This window comes from Callorhinchus milii, unplaced genomic scaffold, assembly GCF_018977255.1.
Source record: "Callorhinchus milii isolate IMCB2004 unplaced genomic scaffold, IMCB_Cmil_1.0 Scaffold1, whole genome shotgun sequence".
Lineage (NCBI taxonomy): Eukaryota > Metazoa > Chordata > Chondrichthyes > Chimaeriformes > Callorhinchidae > Callorhinchus > Callorhinchus milii.
Window position 1 is genome coordinate 48,837,631 of NW_024704742.1, and position 23,884 is coordinate 48,861,514.

The 23,884-nt window shown below is 38.1% G+C and overlaps 1 protein-coding gene across 1 annotated transcript in view; it reads left to right on the top strand.

Moving 5' to 3' along the window:
- LOC103175895 (LIM and calponin homology domains-containing protein 1) overlaps positions 1–22,839 on the top strand; it is a 199,075-nt gene extending 176,236 nt beyond the window's left edge. Inside the window, 10 exon segments of the mRNA XM_042341561.1 lie at positions 2,954–3,067; positions 5,720–5,812; positions 8,274–8,453; positions 9,232–9,488; positions 11,904–12,022; positions 12,628–12,790; positions 15,363–15,449; positions 17,648–17,756; positions 18,161–18,263; positions 18,809–22,839. Coding sequence (XP_042197495.1) covers positions 2,954–3,067; positions 5,720–5,812; positions 8,274–8,453; positions 9,232–9,488; positions 11,904–12,022; positions 12,628–12,790; positions 15,363–15,449; positions 17,648–17,756; positions 18,161–18,263; positions 18,809–18,834 — 1,251 coding nt within the window. The 3' untranslated portion in view covers positions 18,835–22,839.
- Positions 22,840–23,884: the final 1,045 nt, after the last annotated feature.

Consider the following 23,884-nt stretch of genomic DNA (forward strand, 5'->3'; position numbering starts at 1 on the left):
AAATCAAGGCCTGGTGTGCAGTTCAAAGCCACAACCATCTTGATTCAGAGACAAAAATGCTACTGGCTGAGCCAAGCTGAAACGTCAATGTTTGTTAAACCTTGTTTTAAAATTTGATTAGTGCATAAATGCATTGTTTTCAAAGCCAGAAGGGAGGTTTATCAGTTCTAGTGTAGATATCAAACTTTCTTTTGGGTATCATTTTTATCAAACACATAGTTCGGCGATTAATTACAAAAGGCTCATAACCACTCTGTCACAAGACTTGAGAGGGTGCCAAGAAAATTCAATTTGTATATGATATACCTGAATTTTAATATAAAAAATGTGAGTTACCCTTTAAAAAACCTTATATCTTCTGTTGATTTAATTTGAATTTGCAGCAGTTGATTAAACAGTACTCTCCTGGACAAAACCTACTTGGCTCAGCAAGACGAAAGCCACATAAAATAGTTTATGTTGTTTGTAACTGATCCTGACACGGCCTCTGACCCCAGATAATTCTAGGTTGACTGCACATCAAGGTGTATCTTAAAATATTGAACTGAAACATATCCTTTAGTAAAATCTCTTTGGAGAAGTAATGATGCATTGACAAACTTCAAGAGTTGGAGAAACTGATAAATAGAAATCTGTGGTCAAGGCAAGCGGCATGTGAGAGATTCCCATTTGTATGGTTTCATCTCACGTTTCTGTTAAATAGAAACTGAACCACCACCTCCGCCCTCCATCCAAATAAAATTATCTCCACGAAAGTATTCCCCAATTAATAAAATCTAATTGAATAAGGATTAGTAGAAATTAATTAAAAATTGCATTTAATATACAACTCTTGATTACAGATGTTCAGTCCCAGTGGTGCTGTATTTCATATTCAAAAAGCTAAAACAAAAAGCTTTTTAATTTATTCTATTCTCTTGTGAAAAATTGCAATACCCGAATGTATTTGTTATTTTCTTGGGCTAAATATATTTTTGATAAGAGACGCATTGTATTCAAGGTAATTGGTCTTTGTTAGTTTAAGTGTGCATTCAATTCAGCTACAAAATACATGCCATTGATTTATTTGGGTGATCACGTATTTTATTGATTATGGAGACGATAGGTTTACATTGGACTGTCGAGCAGATGCTTCCAATGCTGCATTCCAGTGACACCATCTGAATTATTTAGGTTGTACCTTCATGAAATGTGTCAGTCCCTCAGTTAATAGCCTGAAGAACAAAGACACATCCTGCAGTTTGACTGGTTAGTACATCAGTCTGCCATGAAATGGGAGCAAAAAGACACAGCCAGGATACACCTATACATATGATACATAAACGTCAGCCTATGTACTATCATGACATATACATACAGTATCTACACAAGCTCCTATATACGTTACATCTAAGTATATATACACATAAACTCAATGGGAATTGTTTCTGAAATACAATTATTTTGCTGCCATTTGGTATAAATTCTAATTGTTTACAAATGAAATTGAACTTAACAATTATGTAGCCATAGTGTCTTAAATTGATGGAGTGGCCTGTTATACTAGTCCATGTGGGTATCAGGGACTGATTATTGAAATCAACAAAATCTTAAATGCTTATTTTGGCTTCACCCATCATTTGTTTAATATATTTCTCAGAAATGCTGTGACTTGTTTTCAAACTATTTCCTGGAACTGATATTTGTGCATTGACTGGCATGTTCAGATGGTGGGGGGAAGAGAAAGACAGAAAGTCTAAATATATCCTGTGCACCCAAATCCCAATGTGTGGCTTCTGTATTCAGTTGAATGGCATAATGGGAATCTAAGGAGCGGTATTCACAAAGTAGTTTTATTGCATTAATTGTACCTTCTGGTTAAATACAACAACAACAGCAACTTTCATTTATATAGTTCATATCATGCAGAATAACATTTCAGAGTACTTTACAGGGGCTGTGCTGTTGCAGTCCAAATATTGGATTGCAAGATTCGGAAACCAACAAATTGAGAATCACAAATTAGCAAAGACTGAAAAAAGCCAGCAAGTAAAGCATACTATTTCTCAAACAGATCTCACAAGTTTTCAATTTAGCAATTGTGGTATTTGCAGTATCTATAATGTAAGTTTCTTTTTAAAAACAACTTACGGAAGAGGCTTGATGGGCTGAATGGCCTCCTCCTATTCCTGTTTTCCAATTTTCCTAAAAGCACTTTTGCAACACCAGATCAGTGGAAGTGTGCAACTTTAATTGGGGTTTCAGTGGTTGCACAATGTTCCAGCACACTTCATGGAGTAGAAGGAAGTGGCAATCTGCTCATTACTCATCAAAAGCCAGGAAACCAATCGCTGGTATGCTGTTCAGCGAGAGGTGGCGGGAAGAGATGAAGGCTCACTCACTGGCCGACAGTGAAAATCCTCGCAAGAGAGGTTCAGAGAAGAAGAGAAGAGTTCCTTGCCATTCGATGTCACCTTTTCAGAATACCAATTCTACTATCTGCCCATTGTAGCATCAAGGCTTTTCTTACAACGGTGGGCTGTTCTTGTCGGCTAAAATGGAGAGTAGGCAACACTCCAAATGCCTGGGCCAGTGTGTATATCCCAGAATAGAGAAAAAGTGCTCAAACAGTACAAAAAAATCACCGTTATGGATGCCATTCTTGACGTTTCCAAATTCATATATCAAATGCAAGGATTATTATTATCTAATAAATGTTATTGAGTGAGAATTTAAATTAGAGCTAGCAATTGAATGACTGAGTGATTACCCTTAAAGTCATTAGTTCCATTGAAAAATAATTGTTAATGCTTGCTGAAGAACCTGTTGGTTATCAGAGGAGAATTCCTTTTGTTTAGCTCTCTTTCCCTGCTTACTTGAGAAGCTGTCAGTGTTGCTCATGCTTAGTAGAAGCATACATTTAAGAGAATTCATAAATGATGACAATAACCTTTTTCCTGATGTGGACTGTTAGATCCCAGTCGCTCCCTTAAATATCCCCAAGTGCTTTGAACGCTGGTCTTGGGATCCAGAAGAAGAACGCAAACGCCAGGAACGATGGCAGAAAGAGCAGGAACGCTTGCTCCAGGTACATTAACGTTGCTTGCATTGACCCTCGCTGTAAAGTGCTTCATCTGCTGCTGCTTGGCATGTAAGCTTGCATAGGAGAAACTACACCCACAATTCAGCTCTTCACACTAATCCAATAGGAAACTTTCTCCCCAGATTTGTTTCCCATCAACCAACCCTCAAACAAGCATCAAACTGAGGCAGCGAGTCAGTATTCTGACAGGCAGATAAGACCTGTGAATAAATGAAATTAAAAAGGCTAATAGGATTGCTAAATTGGAGGGAAAATTACTGTAACCCATAACATGTATTCTTGGAATTTGTATACAAAGTTTCATGCATTTGCTTAAGTTGAAATTCATGCTGCTCACATTTATTAATCATGTCAGCCTAGTCCTTATCAATGAATGAGCTTTAACTTTCTTCACTGACTTAAGATCAAATATATTCAAGAACAAACTCCTGAGGGAGACCTTTATTGCTAGCGTGTCTGACTAGGAGAGCTCAGGCTGAATGCTGCTAGTGATTGTTATCCACATTGGAGCTCCTACTCGGCAGCTTTCACTTCTTTTGGCCAGGCCAGAGAAGTGAAAGCAAGAGAAACACAGATGGACGGCATTTGAGCAAGTGTTCTTACTGGTTGGTGAAGTGGTTACAATGACAACACTCACAGACTTATTATGGGCTTGTACTGAACTGTCCTCCTGACCAAGCAGTGTGAGGAGACGGATAGAAAGAGGAAGACAATTCAAAAGTAAAGAAGTAATTTCATATTAGAACTTCAGTGAATTTTATTTAAATGTTTGACTCCTCTAGTAAGACCAGTTTATTAATAGCTTCATCTTTCTGCTGCTATCGCTACCAAATATAAAGCATCAAGACAACAGGAATTTGCTGAGTACTGCATTGATCAACTGCATTTGTCAATAGAGAGGAGGGTGCTTGTATTGAATTTCAAGTCGCTTGAAAAGCGACAAGGCTGCTAATGCTGTTTCAGCATAAAAACATACATAAATGATGCTTGTCACTTGCTGTGTAAGGTGATGGAAATTAAAATGACTCAACTGTGTCTGTGCATGATTGCAACATATTTTTATTTAACACAACTTTGCTCATCCATGTGATTGTTTGGCAGTGATATTTGCTTATCTTTGTTTCATTGTTTTTATACAAAAGTCTTCTGTTTATCAATATAATTGCTTAATAGTATCCGTCAGACAGCCTAGCACGAAAGAGCATGCATTCCATTCTGTGCTTGTGACCATTCCATTTAAATGATTGCCTGAGGTCTTTCCCAGTAATTTAGTACTATAGGACAGGGGGAGATGCTACCAAATGCTCTGCAAGTGAGATAACAACAATTTACATTTATATAGTGCCTTTTACAGAGATGACTGGGAGCCTGAGCTGGGAGGAGGGAGCTGAGCTGAGGAAGCAGTAGAGGGAGGTGGTATTTTATTCAGCCGTACAAAGGAAATAGTTCTGTGCCAATTTGATATAAGTTAAATAATCTTTAACATGTCGTGTGTCATGTTTGGGAAGCAGTCAAACAACATAACCCATAAAACATATTTTATAAGGGATTGATCTGTGTAAGTCCCACACATTGCTGGAATGGCAGTCACTTGGATGATCACCAGTGAGAATTGAATTGATTAGACAGAGTGGCACATTTCTCTGACTGCTTACCTGGAGAGGAGGAGGGGAGCAGAGAAAATAGGAGAGGAAAAAGTAAGAAAATTGTATGTCTGCTAGTGTTCCACCTACGGCTCAATTGATATCAATCTCAAAAACATGATACATATCAAATACAAGGATTATTATTATTGTATCTCAAACTAACATTTTACCTTTCATTTACTTATAATTTGCCTAGAAGCAAAAACAAGAAGGGAAAAAATATTTCCCTGGAAGGCCAAAAAGATGCACAATATCAACATTTAGCAGCCACTTGCACATTTGCTAATTACAAAGCTGTGTTTAAACTGAAGTATCATGAAATCAATATATTCCCATTCACTGTTTTTTAACTTATATAAACACATGCCTTTTGTTAACTGTTAACACTCAGAGCATGTAGCCTAAAGAATGATTACATTACACAATGCAGGTGAGGAATATCCATTAATACTTGCAGCCCTGACGGTCGAGTTAGTAAATATATTAGCCTGGTGCAGAATTATGCCATACAAACCAGATGATTGTCGATTGCAAGCTTCGTCTGCTAAGTTAGTGGATCTAAACACACAGTCACTACACTTTATCGTGTATCCTGTGAAGCAATTTGAGACATCACAAAGACGTGATAAGGCGCTATATGAAATGCAAGGATTAATATTGTTATCTCAGGCGGGGCAAGAGTTGGGGTATAATTTGGCCTCTGTGCCCTTGTTGGGGGTAGGAAAATCAATCAGGGTTCCTCTCTCTGTCCAGTCATTATCTACAGACCTCTGATGATGAGTGTAAGTGAGGATATCGGGTGAGTCCAAAATCAGGTGTCACCATAATGTTTCTCTTCCCCCTGTCAAGGTTCACCTTAAATAATGGCCCCTTAAGGGCAATTTGCAACAAAAAGGACTAAGGTTTGGATGGCAGGTACTACATCTGTATTTGTGCCTCTCAGCTCGATTGAGTGACTGGTAATGAAATGCAGTGTCTTACTCTGCTGCAGGAAAGGTACAGGAGGGAGCAGGAGAAGCTCCGCCAAGAGTGGGAGAAGGCACAGAAGGAAGTGGAGGAGGAAGAACGTAGGTACCACGAAGAGGTAAGCAAGAGGTCAGATGTTAAACTGTGGCATGATGTTCCGTGGTCAATTTTAAAATCATTTTCTTCTGAGACTAAGTGAGTTAGTGAAAATAAGGCAGTTAAACGCTTTCAGGGTTGGATTAGGGGTTTTGATAGAGTAGATAGGGAGAAATTATTTCCAGTGGTCAGTGAGTCAATAAATAGAGGGCGGCAATTTAAGATGGCAAAGGAGCAATCTGGGCAGCATTAGGAAATTTGTTTTTACGCAGACTGTTGTGGTGGTCAAGATACAATCTATATTAACTTTCAGGAGAGAATAAGTTAGATATCTTTAAAAAATAAGTCATTTGCACGTGTATGGCAGGGTGGGTGTTATGAAGGGATAAGATCAGATGAGCTGAAGAGGCTTCTCCATCCAGACCAACTCTGTGATCTTGTGATATGTTGTGCAGTAATTGAATGTGACACTGACACCTAGTGGTAGAACATGAGTACTGCTTTGCAAATGAACCTTCTATCCAATTTACAAAGTTGAACTCTTTATAGTGTCTGTTGAGGAAAGTTACACGTGCTCCTAAAAATAACCCCATCAGCTATATGAGAAGATCAAGAACATTGTCCTCCAGTGAAACATCCTGGTATAATACATTAACTAATTAATGGAACCAATGATAAACTCAGACTCCAGTGAGACCACTGCAGCACAGCAAGTCAAACACATGGAAAGCTGTGTGTATTATAAAGAGTACAAAGTGCCAGGGGCGAGTTTGAGGAACTCATGGATTCACGTTTCTCTGTCCGCTAACACCAGAAAGACTACTTGAGTCTATCACCACCTTGTAAAGCACTCCAGAAAAATCTCATGATTCAGAGCAGACACTCGGCAGATTTAACTAATTCTATCTCGTCTCCTGGAGGTGTTGGGCTACTTTTAATCTAGGATTGAATTTCCGATGGGGAAACCTCAGTCTTAATACCTTTACTGCAGTGTTCTACATACAACATTACACAGCCGTAAATTATTATTAACGCTGGAGCTAGTTACCTCTAATCCTGGATAGAGTATGTGAACCTTGTAAATAAACCTACTCTCTTGAATTTATACTCTATAAATCACACGATTACAGTAAACAAATACTCACAAGAATACAGATTACAATATTATTATAAATGTTACTGGAGAGTGGGTGGTGCAATGGGTTAGCATTGCTGTTTGTTATCCTCTGAGACCTGGCTTTGACTGAGATGAAAATATACTCTTTCAATCCGTTGTAATGTGTAAAATGGTTTGGGGCATGTTTAACATTGCTCTGAGTAAGTGTGAATTCACAAGAACTATAATTAATTGCATTTGGTCTGTAGTTACAAATGTTAGGAATAGAACCATGGAAATTTATAGCAGAGAAGACAGCCCATCATGTCTGTGCTGGCTCTTTGACAGAGATATCAATTCAGTCCATTTTACTTGCCTTTTCCCTAAAACCCTGCAAAAGACTTCTTATATATATCTATTATATATATATTTATATATATCTATGTACTTCCCTTCTGGGTTCTGGCCTTGACACCTGATCGACGATTCCACATCCTAACAACTTTGTGTGTGTAAAAAACAATCCTCTTAATCTCTCCTTTTATTCCTTTGTTATTTATCTTGAATTGATGCACTATCGTTATTGACTTGCTGACGAGTAGAACTAATGTTTTCCCATCAATTCTATTAGAACCCCTCATATTTTAAAGAATAACTTTTCATGCAGAGGGTAGTGAGAATGTGAAACTCACTGCACGAAGTGGTGGTTGATGCAGATGCATTTAAGAGGAAGCTAGGTATTCAGATGAGGGAGAATTTGAAGGACATTAAGCAATGGGCGTAAGAACACCATCTCGGACTGGTTTGGCCGAATGGCCTGTTTCTATGCTGTACAATCTTTGTAAATCTTTGTACACTTCTAACAGGTCTTCCCTCAAACTTCTCTGTTCTGATGAAAATCGGCCTACTGTCTCTAATCTCTGCTCATGGGTCATACGAATGTGAAAACTTGTCATTGATATGGTGAAGAAGATGGCTTCTCTGAGATTGAGACTGAAGTAGACAGTGACCAAGGCAATGCCAGCCCTGGGCATTCTTGATGTTGAAATAATGACTCTGTCCCCAAACCCAACGAACCCAAAGAAAAACTAAAACAATTAAGTTTTAATCACGAATTATAATATTTTGTGACATTAATTAGTAGATTATATAATAATAAAAATGCAAATGGCCTTGAAGCAGTTTCTGTAGCAAATGACTTTTGCTGAATGCCTCCTTCCACAATGATGGATATAAAAGTCAGTTTATAATCCATCAATGTGAGCTGACCTGATCTATACAAACAATTCGCAAAATCATTCCATAAACGCTCAGGTCATTGGCAAGACATGAAATGAGCAGTTATCTAGAAATGGCTGTAAATTATCTGGAAATCCACTTCTTCCAGGAACTTAAAATCATTCAGGAAACTGTGGCACCAATAACTTCACGATCAACTGGATTCTCAAACCAGATCCCCACAGAGTGGATCTCACCACCAATAACTGAGGAAAACAGAAATCCTGCGCCCATTGAGGAGACTGCAGCAGACAGGAAGCACAAACAGCTGGCTTTGCAGAATCAGAAGGTGAGAGGCTGGGAGTTTGGTGACTTGTAGCACTTACCTTTATTCTGATCATTTAGACCGTGCAATAAGGATAATGTTTGCATTGTTTCTTAATTATTGCTGGAATAAATAAGCTCTCATCATGTGGCAGCACAACGCTCCAGGTAAGTGATAATTACAAATTACAAATTTGTAATTGTAATTACAAATTACAGTGTCTCCTTTCAATTTGTTGAGCTGAGTGTTTTTTTTTGTAAATTGGCTAGGATATTTTTGTTGAATATTTATTTTCCAGCATTGACCTGCTGAGGATACCATCTGGTATCTCCCATTTTTGTTGATCTGCACTTCTTTCCTTATCTTCCATTTTCTTTTTTTTCCCTTATTTTTATTGATTTTCGTTTTTTGCGACTCTGGCCAGGAGAGTTTCAATCGGGTGATTAACTAATCTGTCACTATCTATTCTTACTGAATTACATCTTCTATGTTATAATGATTTTATGCTTCCTGCTTTGTGTAAGCTGTGCATAAAAACAATCAGTGGAAGTAATTGTTAAAAAAATGCATCCTTATAACTTGAAAAAACATCCCCACTTGACTATAATTTAGACTTGAAAAGACTATTTGTTCATATATCAACAAAAAACTGCATATTTACAAAAAAACTCTCTTAAATGTATGATGATTCATAAACAAGACAAAGTACAAAGTTCAGTTAGCAGCCTGGTGTGCCACTGTGCTAACATTTTAGCCAGAAAAAGAACAATGTTGTTTTAATCTTTCAACTGTTAACTATTAGCAGATGGTGGAAGCAGAGAATTGGCAGCCAAAGGAAGAGTGCCAAAGACTGGCAGAGGAAGAGAGGAACAGACAAGCAGCGCAAGAGAAAGGGGGCCAGGCAGGAGAACAGCAAAGGTTGACATCAGAGCAAGTGGAAAAACTGAGCTCTAAGAAAGATGAAAATGTACAAAAGGATCATTGGGATGACACCGCAAAGAACAAGTCAGAGAATTCAAACTGGCAGGAGGTCAATCAGCTGACAAATGAAGAGCAAAGGTAGGAAATTAGTAAAGTAACCATTACAATTACTTTCCAGCCTGTAAATCTAATATGATCGTTGATCCTTGCTTCTGTTACCATTGATATCAGTTTTTAATAAATTAATAATAATAATCCTTGCATTTGAAACAGCGCTTTATCACATTATTCCTTATTATCATGTTATTCCTTATTTAATTTATTATTCCTTATTAACGCCTTATCAGGTTAATGTTATTCCTGTAGATTATTAAAGTTATTGCCAGACTCAAGGAGTATTTAGACCCATCCAGACCACCGCTTCCAAAAAAGATTTGTTTACTGATATTAAAACTAACAATACTTTATTTTGCAACAAGACAGTAGAAGGAGAGGACACGAATCTAGAGTTCCAAAGGGCAATTCAGGACAGACAGGAGCCAGGAATGTTCATTACCCAAAGGGTAATTAACATCTGGAACAAATTTCCAGGAAGGGTGGTTGAAGCCAAGACACTGGACTCATTAAAAAATAGCTTGATGCTGTGATGGGAGACAGGAGGTTGTGTATTCAGGAATGATAAAATCAGACTGGACGAAGGGCATTCTTAATCCAAACCAATCTTGTAAAGATTGTTGTAAATTTGATTTGTTTAGATGGAGTGATAAAAATAATAATCCTTACATTTGGTATGGTGCCTTTCACATCGGGAGGATGTCCTAAAGCCCTTCATACGATATACTATAAAGTGTAGTGACTGTTTTGTGGGAGCATGCGGCAACCAATTTGCACACAGCAATGTCTCACAAACAGCCATGAACAATTTTATTTAGGGATTGTTAGCCAGGAAACTCTAGTCTCTTTTTGAATAATGCCATGGGATCTTTAATATCCACCTGAAGAAGTAGACAAGGCCTCCGTGTAACATCTCAACTGAAGAACAGAGCAACTGTAGCATTCTATATTGTGTTCTCCAGCATTTTCCACACTAGAGATCTTAACCTTCAGCCTATAATTTCCAAGCTCATGCCTAACTCTGTTAACATTTGGATTCCCCAAATTAGATGCAGTTCCAATGTTTAGAGATCCTAAAAACATTAGTCAAAGCCTCAATGAGCAGATCTGTAAATTAACTAGGGTTGACTTGGGAAACAGATACAACATTTTTGAAATATCACCCATCATTTTTCCCTTACAGTTTAAGGCTTAAACAACTTATTTGCTCTTAAAAAAAATTTCTTCCATTAACAGACAAAACATTTCTTTGTATTCGGATTGCCAACATGCATACAGTATGTTGAACGTTAGCTAAGTTCCACATAGTATATCTTGAATCAAATATGACCATATTTATTACCAATTACCATATTATCAATATTACCACCTTATTTCAAAATTATTTTACTGTTTTACATTTAAAATTTGAAAGTGTTTTATAATCCAAGAGCGTCTGGATATAGAATTGTTCAGTGCTGAAGATTGAGGCCCGAATACATTGATAACATATCTTCCTCACAACATATTGACTAAAATGCCATTCCTGCATGTAGTCAATAAAAATATTAAAAGAAATGGGCACATTTCAGTGGTCTTTCCTTGTCTTAAAATTTGCCAGGGTTTTAGTAGAAGCTATAAACAGCTTGGGAATACTAAAGCATATTGAAAGGCTTCTACGCAAGGAACAGTAGAGTGAGCCCTCTCCTGGGCAAACATGCTTAGAACAACACAACTACCTATTGAAGCCTCAGCAGTGCTAGCACAGTACATATCTGAATAATGGTCCTTGCATTTTATACAGCACCTTATCACATTGTTGGAATGTCTTCATGTGATTATACTGTACGGTGTAGAGACTGTATATTTGTAGGTTAATGTACCCTCAGAAACAGTATATGCAAATGGCAGAGATAATTACAATAATAAACTTTGCATTTGATATAGAGCCTTTCACATCAGAAGCATGTCTCAAAGTGGTTCATGAGATTTATTGTAAATAGTGTATTTGTAGACTGTATTTGTAGGTGAACACAGCAGCTATTTTGCACACAGCAATGTCTCACAAACAGCCATGAAGTAAATGAGTGATTTTGTCTGGATGATTGCTGGCCCTGATACCGGGAGAAACTCCCTTCACTTTTCAAATAGTGTCATCGGGTCTTCCACATCCACCTAAACAGGCTGAAGAGCCTCCTCCATCCGAACTTCTCTAGTGATACTCAGTCCTGTGCCTTTAGCAATGTTTCCCTTAACCTGCCACTCTCAAGTCAGCTGAGATTCCGATCTCTCTGTATGAGATATGTCAGTGATAAAGATTTGAGCTGGCACTCCACAACCTGGTGTGTTGCACTGAAGCATTGTCGGGACACCAGTCAAGTAAAAGGCATTGTGAAGGATTGACCAGTGTTGGAAATGCAAAGCTATTTTCAATGATTGTTTTGAATTCTCTCCCATCAGGTTAAATTTGCAGACTGTGGCCCACACCAATCAAATGGAGACAGAAGTTGTTAGTGAAAGACTGAAACACGCAGACTGGCAAACATCCACCACAGTCCACCAGCAACCCACAGCTCAGGGTAAGCCTATCTGTGCGCAAGGCAAAACGTGAAAGAAAGAAATATTCAATTGCTACTAAAGGTAGACACCATTGCATTTGGGTATAAATTGTGGAAGAAAGTATTATTACATTGATGTCCAGTTTTCTATCCTCTTTTTTACAAGAAAAGAAAGTGGCATTGAGTAGGAAAACCAACCAATACATAAAATGACATGGATAAGGGCAAGCAGCATCCAACTGGCTAGAGGGCAGGGGCATGTCTGGCATGTCTCACAAAAGAAAAATAAAGAAGCTGTACTAAGATGTGCTGTACCTGATAAGTTTCACACTGAATGGTGGTAGATGTTTGTTAAGTAGATGCTTGTTAAGTAAACATACAAGTAAACATACATGTGAAGTATACTTACCTATATTGTGTGAGTGTATGTAAGGTATTTTCTATTAAAAGTAGTGCATGTGGCTAAAATAGTATTGCCGTGTGCCCTCATGGCTAGTCAGCGATTTCTATTGATCAACACTGATGTAAACTGCACCATTCTGGAAACCTTTATGTGTGGCTCTGTAGTAGTTTGGTAAGTGCACTTGCGTTACCATTACTTGAAATACACTCTGTAACCATTTCAGCCGCAGGCTCCCCGGTAAATTCAGACAGAATTTGGAACACACAAGAGCTTCCACCATCGCTTGAGCTTCAGAGAATGAAATCACACGGAGTCCAGGATGAACAGAAGACCATGTCTCTGGACAGAAGCTGGACTCATCAGTCTAATACAGGCAACACAAAGCGGTCAGTAGTTATACTGTAATTGAGCCAGACTAGTTCAAAATCTTGAATGAAAAACTGTTCGGAGTGATTATTCCTAAAATGCAGCTTATACTTGGAACTACACAAGTCACATATTAGTCTGTCAGAGAATCAGATCATGCCAAATTTGGGGCTTGTATCTCACGTCTTGGATTTCCATGTTTTTTTTTAAATAGATTTAACACATGTCCTTTAACGTTACATGTCCCAGATCATCGTAATGATCAATGTAATGATGTTAAATACTAGAATCTGCAGCAGCGATACTTTAAACAAATAGATGTGTAACATTAAATACGAGATTAACTGTTTCTAAGGTATTCACATCAACCGTAGAGTTAGTGAATACCATGCTCATCATATATCTTCACCACTGGTGCATAAGGAGTTCAAAGTGCCTAGTAAATCACATGAAAACCATCTAGACCTACACAACCCAAGATAATTAGAAATGCTTCATTTCATCAGCAATCAGTTGGGATGATAGGCTAGTATCCTAATGAGCCAACATTTGATCCATTATCTGTGAATAATGTTTGAATAATGTTTTTGATTGTCTGCTGCATCACTGCTGTCCTGACTGATTGCCTGTCAGACATCAAGTCCTGGATGAGCTCCAACTTTCTCTAGTTGAATGTTGGCAAGACGGAGGCTCTTCTGCTTGGCTCCTGTCAGCACCTTCCCACTATAGGCACTGACAGCATCAAACTAATTGGAACCACATCCAGCTCCCTGTGTGAAACCTCTGTGCCTTATTGGACTCTCACCTACCCTTTAAATCCCACATTTGTGCTCTGACCTGCTCAGCTTTTGCACTAGGCTCCATGAGCCTATCATCCCTATCCTTGCCTGGCTCCATTGGCTCCCCATCTCCCAGTGGATTGAGTTCAAGTTCCTCACCTTAATTTTTGAAGCCGTCCATGATCTTGCACAACCTTACCTTTGTGACCTCCTCGAAACCTACACACCCAGTCGCTCCTTCCATTCACCAGCTACTGGCCTGCTTCATGTCCATCCGCCCGCCTCACCCACCCCACCATTGGCAGTCAGGCTCTCAGTTTATCTGGCGCACACTCTTGAACTCCACCCCGGAGTTTCTTTGACTCATCCTTTCCCTTGCCTCCTTCAAGGTCAGCCTCAAGATCTTTCTCTTTGACGTGAAAGGCGCTATACAAATGTAATCTTGTTGTTGTTTGACTGCACTTTCAGACATCTGTCCCTCCTTTGCCCCACTCCCAGTTTTTGGTTGGAAACCTTAGACTTCCCAGTACCTTGGGACATTCCCCCCGATATGCAAGGCACTATATAAATATTAATTTGTATTTATATGTATATGTAAGTGCTATACTTTACCAGGAGTTGTGGGGATGTATTTTAAAACAAACATACCTCCTCCTTTATTAGGCTGTTTGATGTACTGCAAGTTTTGATTCCTTCAAGACTTACCTCTTTCAATCGACTTTTTACTCCCCACAGTCTTCAGCTCCCCCCCCCACCCCCAGCTTGAGCACCCAACAGCAGTGTGAAGCACTTTCAAACTTTCACCCAACTTGAAACACACTATATAAATTGTACTGATACAATTCACATTCATCATGGCATTCTCCTTTCAATCTTATACAATCCCCAAAGGCTTCAAGCCCTTTCACCTCTCTCTGATCTTTTCGTACCCATTCTTCTGCTTGTCATCCTCCCATCCCCATAACCCCCCACCCCCCAACCATGGGAACCTCAGGCTTGCTGTACGGGCGACCCTTCTATGCACTTAACAACTGTAACTCCCCCCACCCACCCACCCCCACTCTACCCTTCAGTCTCACCCACTCTCTATCTGTCTTTAAGTCAAGTCTTAAAACCTACCCTTTCAACCAAGCCTATGGCTACCTGCCCTCCCCCCTCTCCCTTGCTCAGCGTCTTTGTAGATCTAAGATATTACTCTGTATGAAGGGCAATGTATAAAGTTATTGTTGTTAAAAGGAGGTCTGGGCATTTGTCTACTCATTAAATGTGCTGGACAGAGAATTTGATAACATTGAAGAACATCTCTAGAAACTTAATAGGTTCGCAAATTCCTTCAAATTTTCAATCAACTGAATTTCACCTTAATTTATTTAAAAACAGCCTGATGCTGTGATGGTATTCTGGGGGGATGAGATCAGATGGGCTGAAGGGCCTTCTTCATCCCAAACAATCTTGTGAATAACTGAACCTTTGTCTCATCAGCCTATGTTTCAAATATTGCATCCTGTTTATTTTTCTTGTTGGGATCAAGCCTCAACGCATTTTCTCCTACTCTTAACTCATTTGTTCCCAGGATCTCAAAACCATGAAGCTCTGCTCCCTCGGGTTTTCCTCCCTCTACAGTCTACAGGCTTTTAAAAAGAACCTTGATGGCACCTAACCACTTCTTCTTGATCCATCTCATCTTCTTTCCTACCCTTTTTAAACATGATGGTATCCATAGTGCTTCACCTTGGTTTCTGAATAAAATTAAATTGAAGTGCACTGGGAAAGTATCACCATCAATATTTGCTGAATCTTGTTTTTTTACTAGGTCTGGATCTCATGAAAATTTACAGTCAGGTCAATCTGTGCCACTTCCACACTCAACCTCTTCTCTGCAGCTCCAGTCACCTAGCAGGTGGGCATCATAGAATGGATCACTGAAGCATCTAAACAGTCTTTGCAATGTTGCAGTCTCTCCACACCCTGGTTCTTCAGTCAAAATGTTTCCCCAGCACAGAAATATTGATAAAATATATTAGATCACATTAGACACTTGAGACGTAAGTGTATTAAGGCATCTGGAGAAAAGGTAGGAAAATGGGATTAAAGATCTACCCTGACCTAATAAAGTGGTGAACAGGCTAAATGGTCGCCACCTGTTCGTATGTTCGTAAACAAAAAGTGGCAACCTGTTAAAGCAATATCGGAAATGCTAGATTCTTAAATGAGATGTACACCAACATCTCAATATTCTGAATTGGATTAAGAGCTATAATAGGCATAGATTTACCTACAGGGATATCATAACTACAAAATAGCACAACCAATATACAGCAGACACTGAAATGCTTATGGAGTGCAATATCCACAAACTAAAGGTCTGTGAGACCTTTGAACATTAAGTACAGGGTGACTCTGTAATAATCAATATTTTGGGACCACAAACTTAAGTGCCCAAATATGGTCATTAGGTTCTTGAGATTCACTTGCTGCATGTTACACGCTCACATGCTGTGCACAGGCAGTTTTGCTGAAGTCACTTCTGAGTCACTGCTGATGAGTTTCTGAGTGTGTGAGACATTTGACTGACTGCATGGAGAACTTGCTGTAGTTTTGTTTTGGATACGTTTAAGAATGGTGATGAGTTTCCAAGTGTGTGAGACGTCTGACTGTCTGAAAATAAAGATATAAGATCAGCACAATGCTATTACTAAATAAACTTAAAAGACAGGGTACATAACAATATTTTTGTGACCCATTTAATTTTGATATTTTGCTCAATTTTGTAAAATTCCAACTCATCTTTAATAAAGAGAATGGTAAAAACACAATCACAAGAGTGTTACACTGAAATAACGTGGCACAAACTGGGAGTTGGGCTCACTGCACGAAGATCTGTGATTCTACTGCATTTCCAAGTAATTGAACAAGGAGGTTCAGTTCATTCAAGATATTGGTGTTTTGTACAGTTTTCACAGATGTAGTAGGTAATAACCTCTGTTCAGTTTGATGCAGAGCTGTACCTCTGGATATGAACTGAGGAAGTGAGAATAGGTTTGATACTTAGCTGACCCAGCGATTTCCTTCTCATAAGAAATATGCAATATAAAACCGAGTCTTTTTCTCATGAGGTTTGTGTCAAGCCTAAACATTAGAAAGCCTCTTCAAAACTAAGCTGCCACAGTAGATTTATGCATTTCAAGCTTCTGATTTAAAAATCCTTTATTTTTACAATTTGCAAATCAGATGAAATTGACTAGATTAAAAACATGGCCACATACAAAGACATGTGAAGGTACACTGTGGGAGGTGTGATTATATGAGCTGAATGTATCTGAAGGGTATACAAATACAGTGGAATATTTAATATTGTATTTTGAAACTCAAACTGAATATCATTCTTTAATAAGAAAACTTGTCATACTACAGTAATACTTCTAACTCTTGGAACGTAGGAGATAAAGCCAGTTCATGTCACGCGGTGGCTTTGGTATGTTATCCCCTGAGTACCAGGAAAATTACTGGTTTGCATAATATGATATGAAAGAACAGGAATAATTCTCACAGTTTATAACAGAATCTCATAATACTGATGCTTATTGCAGTGGGAGTTGTAACTTTTTTACAAAATGATTTTGCAGTTGCTTTCATTCACAAACGTATTATAGAAGTACAATAAAAAATATGCAGTGAATTAAATCTTGAATAATATACAGTAATTTGAGGTTAATTTAACAAGTTATTACAGTATTAAAGTTAAGCAGCAAACAGTATAACTTGGCAAACCAAGTTAGTGCGTCAAAGTGAGAGATAATCTGAAGTCTTTCATATCATTAAATAATGTGTGCCCTGAGAGCAAATTATTATAGCTATATTGAATGTTTCAATGTATTTTATTCTGTAATGGATGAGAGAGCTACAATTCATACCTAAATTTGTTTGAGATTCCTGTTCTGACATCTCCATGTTGGAAGTTTTATTATTATAACCATCTGTAAATGATGAATTCATTCCAGGAGAGGCTTTGCTGGTTTCACTCCTTGTGTTATACCTGGTACAATTGTCCACTCCACAATGAACAGGTTTAAATCCTTGTACCCTGCTCTTCTACAGGTCGGTCAGTGGTAAAAAGCTATGTTCAACTTGTAGACTTCCCCTTGGGAAAGGAGCAGCCATGATCATCGAAACACTTAGTCTTTATTTCCACATTCAGTGTTTCAAGGTGAGTCTATCTACAAGCCTTGGTTCATGGTGTTAATGTGTTAATGTTACCACTGATGTGTAATGCAATGATGATTGGAAACAAGTGTAAATGGGGGTGAGGGCAATACAGTAAACTCCAGCTTTTGGTGTCCGGAATTTGTACCTAACCAGAATGGGACTGAAACGGAAACATTAAAAAAAATTGCCAGGGACTTGCACGTGTATAAACTCCCACCTGCCCACTCTCTTTACAGTACATTCTGTGAAGTGCTTTGAGACATCTCAACAATGTGATAAAGTGCTATATAAAATCCAAGGATTGCATTATTAGGATTATATTATATATTTTAGTTAACCATCTGATTATGGCAGTGCTTGTGAAGTACTTAAGATAACTAAAGAGTTGTGTTTATCATATTGCAGTGTGGAATCTGTCAAGGACAACTTGGAGACGCAACCACTGGGACAGATGTACGGATCCGCAATGGTCTTCTGAACTGTCATGAGTGTTACATCAGGTCCCGAAGTGAGTGATACTGAAGTATTTTCCAAAGTATTTTAAAAACCTTTAAAATTCTTTAAAATTTGAAGCTTATAATCAAAATGCTAAAACTAGGTTAACCTGAAGTTATACTTAATCCTGTTTGCCAGTAATGTAACAAGTTTCAGTTATTCTTGCAAGGCTTACATGCCAACTTTATCATTGCTTTCTGAAAATTCAAATGAATTATATTGACTGGTTAGCCCTCATCCGCTAATTGTTACTTTCGTGGATTTTTTAAAAATAAGGCAGAAGGTGCGAGTAATTAAATAAATAAATAAATAAATAATAAAAGTGTAGTTACTGCCATTTAATATCCACAAGCTGGGACAAGTTGGAGTCACAATTTCAAAACTGCAATCCTCGCATTCTGAGGAAGCAATTGGGTTAATCATGTTGATTGATGTCAAATAACTGAAGTTATAGAATGGAAATTATTTAACGTTGCGTATCATTGTAAGTTGTAATAAAGGAGCGAAATAATTAAATATACTTTAACATTGGCGACTAAAATGACCTTTGTTTTTTAGTTGCTGGACAACCCACTACTTTATGACCCTAATGCGTATTAACAACAGTCACTGGAAACCGGAAGGGACACAAGTGGACCGGATGCTCAGTGCTGCCCTTCGTGTTGACTGCTTAACTGACAATCGTGAATAGGAACTATCACTCACTGGCTTTTTCATTAAGAGAAACACTCAGCATTTTCACCACTTGTTATAACCTGTGTTACTTTGACAGCCTATACCTTGGATCATTTTCATGTTTAGTGAAACCCCCATTCTTTTGTGCGCATAGAAACAAAAATAGCATACTTTGATATATATTTGCTGTTGAAAAAGCTTTTAACTGGATTCAACAAGTATTTAATTAATATTGTGTGATATGTAATTTATTTTATTGCCGTTCTCCAATTATGAGAAAAGTAAGACGTAAAGGTGCAACGATTATGCGAATAAGTGAATAAAATACATTTGTCCTTTAGAGTTAGAAATAACCTCCTTTACCTGGATCTAACCTGAGCCATCTGTGTGACATTGAGAGAATGCAGCAATCATTCAAATTTGATAGATTTACAATTGTTCCAATATTGTAGAGTACTTAGTACCACAGGTATATTTCTTCATAATGTAAGAATATCATCTCAAGGTCTGGCATGCAGAAAACAAAAAGGATAATGAGGCAATAACTATGCTGTTCTTTCATAGTAGCTAATAACAAAATGCAACTACAGAATTTATAAATGTATCATAAATCACACGATTAAATAAAAATGAAAAGGAAAGCTTAAATCTTTTGTCTTCTAGGGAGAACTTGTATGTCAGTCTGAGGTTTATTGCACCCCGCTCGCTGTGTTAGAAGGAATATAGTGAATAATCCAAGCCTGTGCTCAAATATTTATTTGTCGCTGTTAGAGACATCGGATCTCAGATTTTCAGTATTGGATATCTTTCACCTATTGTTTAGCTAATTACTCCGAATTCTTGTTTATTTTCATTGCAAAAAGAAAACATTTAGTGGAATATATACTTCAAGATAGAGATTGGTGGGTTTGTAGTAAAATTATACTAGGGTACCACTTACATTCAGGCAACAGAAAGAGGAAGGAATTGACTTTCTCCCAGCCCATAATTAGGTTTTCCTGGAAATTATGGAGCCTGACTGTGTTGTAACCCAGCCAGTTCCCCATGTTTTTTTCCTATTTGTTTGTTGTTTCCTTATATTTTTCTCTGTATGCCTGTAAGTAGAGATCAACCAAGAAAAGTATTGGAACAATGAAATTCCAACACCATTTTAAACAGGAAAAAAATCAGGAGGTGAAGATGCCATGGTTCATAACAGATTCAGTGTTATGGAGTTTGGGATTTTTCACCCCAAGATTGAGTTGAACAGTGTCCCCAAATGCTTCATTAGCTCTTGTTATTTGAGTGGTAAATGTAACAGATTTGAAAACATGAGAAGTCTACCTTGGAACTGATCAGAACACAATGAACATTGATTTAGCATTTTTGCATTTCCCCTTTATATTGCTAAGCCCTTATTTCCAATACACAGGAATTCCTAAAGATATGGCAATTACCCCAAAACAAAAATAAAATTATTTTGGCGATTGTTGCACCTTTATTATTATAAAACGTTCTGCCTAACAGAGTATCAGAATCATGTTTTTTTTAATTATTAAAAAAAACTCAGCCTTTCTAAGCAGGGAATAATTGGATTGCGTTCAGCTAGTATAAATTATTTCAGGAGCTGCCACATCACTGCTGGAGTAATCGGTATGACTAGCGAGGACTTTAGCAAATGACTGTGGAACTGAAGACTCATTACTTGAAGTGGATGGACCAGCTGGAAATTGTGCTTTTTATTGTTTATGTATTTTTAGTTCTAAAATATCATTATATGCACCGCAGACTTTTAAAATGTCACTCTCTTTGATTTGTGATTAAAGTCGCCAAAGCAATCAAACAATTATACAGTAACTAGACCGAGACATACCATAATTCCTTGCTTAGCAAATAGATGGGTCTGAACCCGATACTTGGAAATGATTCTGTGGAGAACTGCGAGCACCTGATAAGCCAGCTGCATTGTATCTATCTGCCTCAGTCAGCCGCAATACAATAACACTTTGGTTCACTTAGATCCTAGACTTTAATGTGGGATAAATATTAAAAATGTGGCCCACCAAAATTGAACGACAGTGTTAAAGAGCAAGCAAATAAGCAGCCCTCTCTTTTCCTTGGTTGAGCAAAAAATATTTTTTAAATATTAAAAAAGGTTGGCATTTATTTATTGAAATAGATAAAGCCACGTTTTGCATGCTAATTGAGGCCTCGAACAGAGGAATCATAAGATAACTGTTTGCTGTATTTTTTTTTATTTGTAACCATTGCCTGATCGGTTTGTTGGAATGTTATATGTTAGGTTCTTTCACATTAAAACCGTGCCTTAGAAAATGCAGGCTGTTGCACATAGACGGTCAGAAATATTGAGCATGTATGTGAATCAGACATAATTGGTGCCATGTCTGCTAAGGATGTGCTCTGGAGTGAGCTGGGTGCAAGCGGTGCTAGGAAGCAGACTGGATCCTGAGGTCCAAAGGGCTTACTGCACGTGGTCAGCCAACAGTAGACTGAAGTTTTTGACCTTTCTGCATGGTTTCAGCAATAGCTGATGTTGCTCCTGCAGAGAGAGAAACATCCGTTGTGTAAAATACAAGTTTTAGCACAAGGGATTTTTAAAGTGGACTTTTTACATTTTCTTGTACTCGCGCCCTCCTGAGAACTTACGGATGTGGAGGAAGTCATGAACGTAAATGTAGTAGCACATTTTGTACGTGTTCCAATAGCCCCATTTACAAACCTGTTTTTTTTGTTTGTTTTAAAAATATATATATTTTAAATGGAGACACTTTGGACCAGAGTCACTAAGCACAAGTGGTAACATTACAAGTAACTTCCTGACCTGTATTGACTTGCAGTCAACACAGATTACTTAAATATCAATACTTAAAACTCCCACCCGACAGTACTGCAGGCTTCCCTGGAAAAGACATTGTGAAACACATTCCTGAATCGGGAATGATAGGAGCAGCACATTTGTATTTTGTGGTTGAGTGTGAATCAGAGAAAGAAATAAGGGTCTGTAGCAACGTGAATTGCAGCGTGAGTGCATGTCAAAGACAGAACAAAACCTGAACTAGCCTTAGCACAATAACAACAACTTGCACTTAAAATAGTGGCTTTTTTATAAGGCACCACCTTGAAGCATTTTACAGAGACGGAATAGAAGTCCGGGCATGTCGGGAGAAGGGAAAGGTAGGCATGAGTCAGGTGATGGCATAGTCGATGAGAGAGAATTTGAGGTGAGTTTTGAAAGCAGAGGCAGAAGTATTTTGGGAGAGCGCAGTAATGTTATTACCCTAAGCAGAGTTGATCCCTTTCATCAACCGATAGTGTGGGCCCCCCCCCCCGATAGCATCTGAACCAAAAACATTAGGATTGCTTCAGTACAAATAAAAAATAGCCAAGGCAAAGGTATTATTTAGAGGTTACATTTTGTTTTAAAAATGTTCCACTTATAGGTTTGGTTGACTTGCACTGAATTTGGTAAGTGTAGTAAGTCCATGTTTGGCTCAAATGTCAACATTAAGCTTTGTCAAAGGCTCATGCCGTATTTGTACCAGATTGCCACCAGACTCCGAAATTCATGTTTGCATGATTGGATGCAGTATTTTAACAGCAGCATGCAGTGATTCTCTGCCACCATTGACCAACATGAATGTCTGCATAAAGAGCTCATAACTGTACTTGGTTAACAAGGTTTGTCCAAAGCATGCTTGACCAAACATGGACTTAAGCTGGTGAATAATTGTAACTGGGGCTAGTGTTCAAACATAAATGATTGAAACTGTCTGATATATGCTACAGTTCAACTTATTATGCTGTATTTATTGTGATTTGCCTCTAGAAATAATAAAAAGTACAATGTGTTCAAATAATGCAACAGCTTTTATAGTACATGTATGTTGTTTATAAATAAAATGTTTAAAAATTAACCTGTTGCTTAATGATTTTTGTTTTCCACTGATTGACTTTGTGACTTTATTACACATGAATATTCTACATGAGGTGATTTTGATTGTGCTGCAAAACAGGACAAACCTCAGAAGCACATGTGAGGGCAGAGAACTCCTGGCCCTCAAAGAGCGGGTCCAGTCAAAAAGTATGTGTGGCCTGCTAGTACCTGGCAGTACTAATAAGGTACTTGAAGGCAGTAGCCTCTTTAAGAGACCTGACCTTAATGCTGTGCGGACAGTGTTTGTGCATACATGGTGTTTGATGTGGTGTGTGATTGGTGATGTGTGTGCATGCATGCATCTGGTATGTTTGTGCATGTGTATCTGTGTGTGATGTGCATTTGAGAGTGCATGTGACCGGTGTCTGTGTGCACATGTGGTCTGGTCTGTGTGTGTGTATCTTGTGTATGGTATTTGTATTTACCGATGTACCTCTGGTATGTGTTCTGGTGTGGTTTGTGATTGTGAGTGTGGTGTGTGTATGCGTGTGATGGTTGTATGTATGAGTTTCATGTTTGTGTTTGGTGTTTGTGTGTATGCATATGATGTTTGTGTATATAGTATGGTGTTTGTGTGTCTGTGTGTGTGTGTACGCATGTGTGTGTGTTATGGGCATGTGTGTGTACACGATGGGCTGAGGACTGCTGTTTTCATTTGGTGATGTTTATTTTGATCTATCAGTGAACAAAAGGCTTATTTTAGTTCCAAAAGCGACTTTGCTGTTTTGCTTGCAGGCTCCAGCACCACAATCTCTCACAGGGCATCTCCACCTACACCAGTGAGACATTTTTCAGCTCACACAAGAACCAGCCCAAGACTGCTGAGATATGACTTAGACCATGATTCTAACACCATGAATAATAGTGTAAACTATAAAATTATAATAATACGATAAAAATGTCAAAAGTCATGGAAATCATAGTAAAAATTATGGAACTCAGAAAATTTTAACAGGAGCGTCATTACTAATTGGAAACTACTGTTATTTTGTTGGTGGTCTTTTTGCATTAAAATATCACAAAGA